The sequence below is a fragment of the Ptychodera flava genome, chromosome 10, assembly GCF_041260155.1.
Source record: "Ptychodera flava strain L36383 chromosome 10, AS_Pfla_20210202, whole genome shotgun sequence".
Classification (NCBI taxonomy): Eukaryota; Metazoa; Hemichordata; class Enteropneusta; family Ptychoderidae; genus Ptychodera; species Ptychodera flava.
In genome coordinates this window covers 2410784-2420410 of record NC_091937.1, presented here as the reverse complement: position 1 = coordinate 2420410, position 9627 = coordinate 2410784, and the positions used below count along the sequence as shown (strand labels likewise).

The 9627-nt window shown below is 38.2% G+C and overlaps 1 protein-coding gene across 2 annotated transcripts; it reads right to left on the bottom strand.

The window, feature by feature from the left end:
• Positions 1-2778: 2778 nt before the first annotated feature.
• On the bottom strand, positions 2779-9041 carry LOC139141763 (putative ammonium transporter 1). 2 transcript variants are annotated; one of them, XM_070711408.1, is made up of 11 exons: positions 8918-9041; positions 8212-8301; positions 7605-7832; positions 7143-7231; positions 6617-6757; positions 5622-5861; positions 4660-4798; positions 4394-4488; positions 4123-4249; positions 3462-3626; positions 2779-3196 (listed from the first exon to the last, which is right to left on the bottom strand). In XM_070711408.1, exons 1-11 carry the CDS (start codon positions 9003-9005, stop codon positions 3105-3107), a joined length of 1494 nt encoding a protein of 497 aa, XP_070567509.1. In that variant the 5' UTR covers positions 9006-9041; the 3' UTR covers positions 2779-3104. The 2 variants fall into 2 exon arrangements, with proteins under 2 accessions (XP_070567509.1, XP_070567510.1); XM_070711409.1 differs by lacking the exon at positions 5622-5861.
• Between the last annotated feature and the right edge of the window lie 586 nt (positions 9042-9627).

Sequence of the window (9627 nt, the reverse complement as noted above, 5' to 3'; positions counted from 1 at the left end):
ATGGGGTGTCATTTGTTGACTTTTGAATTTCTCTCCGGACACAAATTCGTTCATCAACACCCAATAACAATGTACATCAAATTTGACATCAATAAATCCCCCAGACAATTTTAATAAGTCCTCTGTGACCTTTGCAGGAGGATGGGTTTGATGCTTGACTTTTGTTGTCATGGTAACATGTACTGGGATGACGTCAATAGAATACCGCTTCGGTGTTTTGGTCGACTTCCTAGACAAGTACATGGTACATATCTCACTATCGGCTACCTAGCGACAGAAGACAGGAAACAACATTCCCATTACATCTTATCACGTGTTCAAATTGGTATGGTGATTACGGAACGTTCTTAGGACTACCATAGAGGGTCTGTGTCCCATGAACACATTCGCTATACAAAGGTTCCTTTTGCTTACGATTGTAAAGCAAGGAACATATAAAAAATATCATTCTGTTTTATGGCTTCCTCCGATGTGACTTTCGGGTAAATCTATAAATTTTGTAAAACTATTCTGAGAACGGTAAACGGATGTGCGTAAATGGATAAGTAAAAACAAACAAAACTTAAAGATGACATGGATGAAGGAGATATGTCAAATTTCGATGAATCAACACTGCAGATATTAACGGGTCGAATACGTCAAGTTTTCATTGACAAGTGTGTGGACTCGACGTAATTCAAACGACGTCGTCTCCTTTTTTCTTTCAACGACATCTTGAAATCGAAAAACTACGTCCGACAAAAGTGTCCATTACAATGGACATCCTCTGATATACCATTCTAATTTTATACGATGCTAGAATCATAAAAAATGGGCGGAGAGAGTCTCTCTCTCTCTCTCTCTCTCTCTCTCTCTCTCTCTCTCTCTCTCTCTCTCTCTCTCTCATATACCTATACTTCCTGAACACCTGCACCTGTCCTTTCTTACGGCTTTCATAATGGCTTTGGCGGATATTGTAAATGTTACTCTCCAGGATATAAATGACTTCGTACGCATGCAAATGATGAGAGTGGTCAATAAATGATTTAAAGTACTTGTCGCCAGTAAATCATACTTTAGGAGAGCAAATACAGCCAAAACTATCGAAGTAACTAAAAAAGACGAACGATGAGGCCATTCTTTGTTTCAAATTCTAAATCTCTTCAGTCTATATTTGCATTACCCTGTCTGTCCCTTGGCTTTTTGTATTAAGGTAGTATGCGTGAGTGAAAGACTTAGCTTTAACTTCAATTTTTGCTCAAACTTTCTTCAGGGAATATTTCAATCGTCCTCTTTCAAAATCAAGAATGAAAATCGGAGGTCACCATGCAGATTTTAGTACCAGAGAAACAAACTGCCCAAGATTTACAGATATTTGAAATTCAACATGGCTGCCATCCCTGTGTTAACTCCAGGGAATATAATAAATAAAATTTTCAAAGTTTCAAAAAACTAAGACGTGAAAGTATTTCTACACCAAAATCTTCAAAATGAGCCCCCACCAGTGGTGGATCAGAAAAGAACTGGCTGGAAAAGGTTGAGAGTCCGAATATCTCTTCCTGGGGCGCATTCTACTTATAACAACAATCCGTTTTATGTATTTTCCTGAGAAGTCAAACTTACCGACATAAACATTGTTGATGAAATTGTTGATCACGTCTTCTTGGAATCCTGAAAGAGCTTTTTAAAATCTCCGAAATACGGTTATTTGGTTGGGGTACTGGGAATGACTTGCAGCTCAGTTTCCTTGGCGATTTCAGAGATATTGGATGAAAACTTGCATGAATTAGACTCTGTGACAGGTTGCTATGAAGCATTGGTAACGCTGTTGCTGAGGTATTAAGCTTACACCGTTCTTCGTCCAATTTGGAGAGTTTACCAACATTGATGATTCGTTTTCCTCTCGAAATATTTTCTGAACAGTTATCTGCCATTACTTCCCGGATCGGGACTTCAGACTCCGATTCCCATTTTTTGAACTCTGGCATACATTGACTTTCGCGACATTCCGGCAATGACGAGCCAATGCTTAAGTTGTGCAGTCTTCTCTGACGAAGCAATATACTCTGTAAGTCGGTCCTCTGTCTATCACGTATTAACTTCTCGTAATAACCCCTTTGTTTGTTCGTATGGATTCGGAAAAGATTAAGTTCCCGTTTAAAGCGTTCCTTGATTCTGATAACACGAGGTGGGTCACAATCATAGACCTCCATTTCGTCAATCTCACACAGCGTCTCCAAGATGGCTCTACATAATTCTATATGCATAACTTATATGTTTACACTGGTAAAGCATTGTTACTAGTGAATATATTATGAGGTACTCTGCATGACTGATATCACCTGGCTACCTTGCGTCATTGTCTGTTTGAACTTGTGAGGGCGATTTTTCTCGACACAAATTACAACAGACGTAAGTCGATTATAATCGAATTATCAATCTATAAAAAATACCCTCAATTTTAAAGAATACTGTCGTTTAATTATTATTCGCTAAGACACGTTCTTTGTCACCAGGAATGGCAAACTTTATGGCTTTGGATACAACATGTGAAGTTTTCAATTACATAAAAAAAACTTACAAAACATTACCAGTGTGCATAGTTTATTACTGTATCAAATCATTTGAAAATTCTACTTTTCCGATCTTCCGATTTGTTAATTATTGAAGATAATGAGTTGTGATAAAATTATATTACGTAATTGCGTACTTGACATAAAACACTACAGAAAGGTTGCAACCAAATTGTGGATTTGTATCGTACAGTTTGACGAGTTAATACATTTATCACATAAAATGTCCTATTAAAGTAAAGAAAGCACTTTATTAGAAACTGACAGTGTCATTTTGCAGTCGATGTTGCTTTGCCACCAGGAGTAAGTCAATTTTGGTCGTCCGTAAACTGTATCTTAACTACAAGCTGTATGACAGACTGTCGAGAAACATCGAGGACACATTTCGGAGGTGCACTTATGTCCTGTGGTCAGTATGGTACCCGGAGAACTTGCCATGATGCAGATTATGGCGTGTTGAACCATTTCTATCAGACAGTATGCGATGACGTAACTGGCGGTGAATGATATACATTGTAAATGTTGATAGGTTCACATGACGTCATCACACCTTCATGAGTTAGTCACGGTATTGGTCAAACCATTCATTTTATGCAGATTTCCTATTGTCATACATGTCGTATTTTCTTCAGGATGGGTTTGGTCTGAAAATTGACATTAACATTTGAGTATGAGTACAACAACTGTTCCTTGTCGAATCTCCTAATTCAGTAAATTCTCGATGTGGATTCGAAATCACACGTGCACCGAACGGTACACAGTCACCTGGCGAAGACATCACATGTGTTCCGGATCAATGGCAGATTCATTTTTGAGATTGATATAGATTACGATAGGGTAATAACTCGTGAAATGAAACATCAATCTATAATAAACGCAATGTATCAACTGACGGACCTATTGCCATACCTTTAGTAGAGCTGCTTTCCGAATCATCTCCAACCTTCAAATGGTCTGTATTGTAATTAACGCTTACCAATTCCAGCTCATGGTGATCGGCTAAGTGGCGTCCCCATTCAACGCCAAAGTTTGAACCTATATAGACGGGCACTTCTTCTCTGTTTATGTTTAAACCTGATAAAATGAAATTCATTTAGTGCACCTTGCAAACTCGGTAATTATCCTTTGTTTCTACATTCGTAAGTTGTGAATGCGATGGTTGCCACAGGCCTTAAGCTTATATTTGTGTGTATCATCATTTGTCTTATTCTGACAGTGATGCTGTACCAATCTGTATTTATCCATCACAGTATTGTTCGTAACCATATTTGTTACTTTATGTGTTTTCATGTATGCTTATACGTGTGTGTGAACATTATTTCCTGATCTGTGCTTGCATTGCTAGTGGAAGCCGTGATACGAGACTAATACATCGAGATTTTCGAAAGTAGATTTTGTGGATAGTCTAGAAGATTCCAAAGATGACACTATACGCTACATTTTCAACATTTTTCAGAGAGGTTGTCAATTTCCTACACACAACTATAGAGAATTGTCGGCATAGTTTACGGAGACAATGCCATCGTAGGAGTGATATCATATGCCATAGAGACAAGTATGATTGCATTACCTGTCAGTTCACAATTCAATGTGATACGCAGACGTTTACAGAGATGTAAGGATCCAAAGATTGCTAATGATAACACCATTGACCATACCATCATGACAAAACCTCCTGTAATATTCCATCCAAATGACTGAAATGTAAGAAAACCCAAACGAAATCATTATGTTCTGCCCTTTTATCAGGACATACCCTTGGGAAAATAAACATTCTCTGGACACAGAATTGTTGCTCTCAAATGACTTTAAAGAATGAAAGAAGACAGTTTATTTCTTACCCTCCATGCATTGGAGCTGAACGTGAATACCACACCATTACCCTTTGTGAAGAGGGATACAGCGCATAGGCCCCAGAATCCTCCACCTAGATGAACTACAAACAAAATAGCTATTGTCTGTTAAACTGTGGTTCATTATTGATTTGATGGTTGGTTGGCCTTGTTCTTATATTTAATATAGAGATACTGATTAAAACCAATCTCTTGATAGATAATCCAACAGATCCAAGCTTAAGCGTCCAAAGTGGGCACGTATAGATACTCACCGGCAATAGCATCAACTGGGTCGTCAACCTTGATTGCATCTATGAATTTACTCCATGCAAAGTAAGTGATTCCAGAGACCAAACCAGTCAGGATTGCACACCAAGGTTGCATAGAGTTACAACCAGCAGAAATTGATACCTACAAGAGCATTGAACATAGAAGTAGAGTATTGGTGTACACCTCAATTGGACTTATTGAGTTGTTTGATAAAATATCTGGTCTTTCTTGGTCTTTAGAAAACAGTTCTAAGAAAATAAGATGATAACTAACAATACCTGTCAGTGTTCGCAGTAACTTTTTTCTCCTCGCGTACGGCATATGCATCAGTCTGCTAAAATTGAGTAATGGCTGTATTTGCATGGGCAATTTCACTTCCGCACTCGATTGGTGAAAAGCCTGACTACAAAATACGATGAGCCGTTCAATAAATCTACAATACCAATGCGGATTGTACGATGTACATGTAACATTATTTGAATGAAAACAGTTCAACGAACAACTTGAAAAACTGGGCTGTGTTTCAAACATGCTGAAACCTAACAGTGAAGGGTATACATGCAACCGTAAAAAAAACATCGGGCAACCCAACAGGTTAGAGTTATTGCAGCTAATCCAGGCAATAACAGTGTTCAAATTTTATACATTTATATTTATACATCAAACGTAACCATGGATATTCAGTCTCCAACTGCTCTTGGTAGCCTGCGTGTGGTTGTGGACGAGATTTTTTGGTAACCGGTGCATCATCACCACGGCTCACGGCTTCACCGTGGCGCTGATTCCCTGTTGTTATATCGGCGACAACAGGACAATACGTCGTGGATTCCGAAATGGGTTCAATTTCACTGCGCTTCTCCGTGTTCTCCATGTTGGGTTGCCCAGTAGTGTCTTTCATTTTTACTGTGTAAAAACTTATCACAATATTTGATTTCAAATGAAAGTCAACTTAAGAATACCGTACCATGCCGGTGAGTGCACCGTTGATGGTCACTATCAACGACGACGTTGCATGCATTCTACCAAGCTGACTTTTCTTCAAGGTCAGTGCCGTCATGGATGCAAAGCAACCTGACAGTAAAGTATTGATAAACACCAATGGTATGTCATCAGAACCATCATGTACTTGAGGGGCGTTTAATTTTCCTCCACAGTTCAAGGCAAACATACCAAGCATGATGATGACACCGCCGATTGAAGTGCGCTGAGAGTATAAACAATAAAATCGCGTGAGTACTGAGTGTTAAAGCCAACAGAGAGTTAATTTTGTCTCCATTTCTTTTACAACTGTTCTTAAAGAAATTTCTGAGTCCTCGAGATCTGGCAAGGCTTTGAAGTTCCCTTGCGAAAGGAATTATTAAGTAACTCGACAATTTATTGCAAAACTATCTGTTGTAATTACCCCCATGGTCACTTATTTCTTCTTTAACAGTTCTCACAAACTCTAAAGAATTCTAAAGAATCATTTTTATAATATTTACGTTCCCTGAAAGAAATATCGGTTCACAATTCAAAGTTTAGCGTATCTCATCTGACTTTCAGCCTTGTCAGTATCTTCACAAGAAACAATGCTAATTTTATTGTGACCACCATTACTATCGCTGTGGTGACTATCACTACTATCATCATTGTTATCTTCTAATTATCATTATCATCATTTTTTCTTCATTCAACATCACTACAAAAACGAGTGTTTTTGAACGAACTCGCAAAACAAAACAAAGCAAAACACATAAAAAATAAAGAGACTGTAATAGCTATATATGATGTATGACGGCTACTACTATTTTATGACAAGGTCTACTTGGCACTTGCATCATCTCTGGTCCCTGACAAGGCAATATACAGGCCGTGGCTGGAGCAGGTAACAGCCGGTTTACCCTGAAATATTTCAAAAAGTCTGCTTTCCGTATCAATTCATGTACTGGTAATTTTGACCATAGCAGCCAAGACACATACTTGAGTCGATCGCTCAGGTTTCGTGATGACTTGAGGTTTGTTGACACTCTGAAATCGACCAAGACGTGGACCAACAACAGCTGTTCCAATCAAGCCAACAGCTCCACCAACGACATGAACCACACCACCACCAGCAAAATCCTACATCGAAACAGATGATGCTCAGTTATTTTGAACCCCTTCTGCCATCGCAGTCTTTAAATCTTTTGAGGATAACAATAATTCCTATAGAGTAAAACATTATGGATTATATTATTACATTGATTGCGAAAACACAGCGATCTGATTGGTCAAGATATGAAAGTAACAGAGCTATAGGCCTAATCGCCATTTAGCACAGTTGGCACGCGCAAGAGATGACAGTAATTATTTTAGAATGTGTTTAGATTTGAAAAATCGTTCGTTCGTATAGGCTACAATGAGTAGAATATCAATACAAGCGCAGGTAAGTTATTCATGGAACTGTTGAGAATTTTCCAAAAGAGACGTCGACAGATGTTAAAAGTTGATATCATGGGACGCACACCTGGTATTTTAGTTCATCTCCAGGGGCTTTACTGACGAGCCATCCTTGATACGTCCATGCCCAATGAGTGGCGATTGGTTGGACAACGCCTGTAAGGTAACAATAAAAATGAATATATATAACGGGTCGTGCATGATGTATACAGTATAGAATTTCGTCACTATTTCGTGGCCATGAGAAATTTTTCATTCACAACTGGACGCCACAACGTATGTGTGCGCTAGATTATGGTTGTGTGTTAACTTTGCGTTGCGATGAAGAACATGTTTCTCACATATGGAAAGTCGGAGATGAGTTAGGCCTAAAGCCCCATTAGCTATATCTTCTAGCATTTTTATGAGATGGTTTGAGATCAAATGTAACTTTTGCAAAAATGCTTTACCGATGTGTGGCCACAACGCTTTTCACATATTGGCGATGATCACACAACACAGTCAAAGACTACATGATTTTCGAGTTTACCTGCTATTGAAACGCTGTAAACGATATACCCTGTAAACTGTACTCTTCCGGCCACTGCTCCTGCCACAATAGTCGTTGTGGTGACGACGTAAACGAACTGACTTAGCCAGTGTGAAAACTGTCTGTCGGGGAGATTTTTCATGAAGAAATAATCGTATCCGACAAAGATATTGCCCGGACCAAATGCAAATGCATAGCCACAGGCGAAGTACACGGATGCACAGATACCTGCAAGAATACACCACTATGGTATTACTGTGGTATTTGTGCAATTTAAGAACACACGCAAGCACCTAGGAAGCTTTTTTAAAAATAGAGACAGCACTAAAATAATAACGATAAACTGAAGGAGTAATGTAACAAATGCTTATCCCTATATTCGTATCTCTGTGTATTGGCATGCAGAACTCTACATGACATCAAACAAATCTATCTACATGACATCATTCCGCTCCACGGCAATTTTTGCAAATCATTATGGTCTTTATCTTTATCATAGCCTCTAAAATTTGTACAACAAATTTGCTGAAATTGTAAATATTACTGCGAAATATAACGATAATGAGTTGTTTACTTTTAAATAAAGTATTTCAATACCACTACTTACTAATACAAACAAGGTGTCTTGTTAGAATATTGGTCGTATTCTTAGACTGTACCAAGCCTGCTTCCAAAAGCGCAAATCCACATTGTATGACTGAAACAAAAGCAAGATATATTAGTATTGTAAGTAACAACAGCTCTCAGAATGAAACTATATTTCTCTGTCCCTTGACAATAAATAGCGACATCTTAGTCAATCATGGCAATCATATCAGTGCGTTAAGTTTGGCGATAATCATGGTACAATGTTATTGAATCGACGAAACGTTTGACAACTTTCAGCGGAACTCTCAGTCACCTAGTTGGGTACAAAATTGTTGTAAAAGTCAGATGAATAATAAATGACCATTCCGTTGTATTCAGGCCTTATACAGTTTACCACAAAAAATCAATATCATTAATTGTACCATGCAGTCAACTACGACCACTGGACATTCTTAAATTGTAAAGTCCGTTGGCTATTATCGATATTATTATTCAAAAGTCATAGTTTTCAAAATTATTGCAATCGGAAGATTGTAACCCCAGTCATAAATCACTCTTTCTTGTTTTTCAAGTGAATAGACAAGAGAAGCAATTGAGTGTGGTCGAAGAAAAGTTCAGCGAAATTCAACGACGATGGTGACATGGTGACATGGGATCTGAAATGAAAGCATATTGTGTGCGTTCACTTGAAATGTAGCATGATGCAAGAGGCTTGTTGTACTTACACAATGCTAAACAGCTGACAAGAGTCAAGAACGAGTCCTGGTTTTCTCCTAAAGCACCAAAGGAATCTTCCAAATTTTCCCCCGTCATTTTTGCTTCTTATTCCGGTACCACGATCACATGACCTAATCCCTTGTAGTAATCGATTATTCGCATTGAGTTATCTTGATCATTATTCAACACTCAGAAGTAGCTTTCCAAGGCAGGGCCTCATAGCTTTGAGATAGTGTTAGTGGCTTTGCGAGATCTCGAGAAGTAGCAATTTCATCACATTTGTGAGAGCGCTACCAGAGAGTGTCGATTAACTATTACTAAACACAATTTTTTGTGTAGAGGTCTCTTCCATGTCTCTAGAAATTGCGTCGTCATATGAATAAATACGACAATCATGGAAGGTCTTCTTTTGAGACAAATACACTTATTCCATTCTTCGCTCAACAATTTAAATTCTCGTGTCAAACGCAGTTATAGGCCTAAGGTAGAATGTGCCTTCAGACAGATATTCGGACTCCCAAACTTTTACAATTCCTTTCTGTTATTGTTGGGTTCATTTTAAAGGTCTTGGAGTAGCTAACATTTTCACCGTCTTAGTTCTTCGAAAATTGAAAATTGTATTCTTCCCAACAGAGTTCATAATGGTTATTTACATTAGAGTCAGTTGCTTGTCAGAAAATATTATGTGGAGTTTTTCATTATTTTATTTGTTATCGCA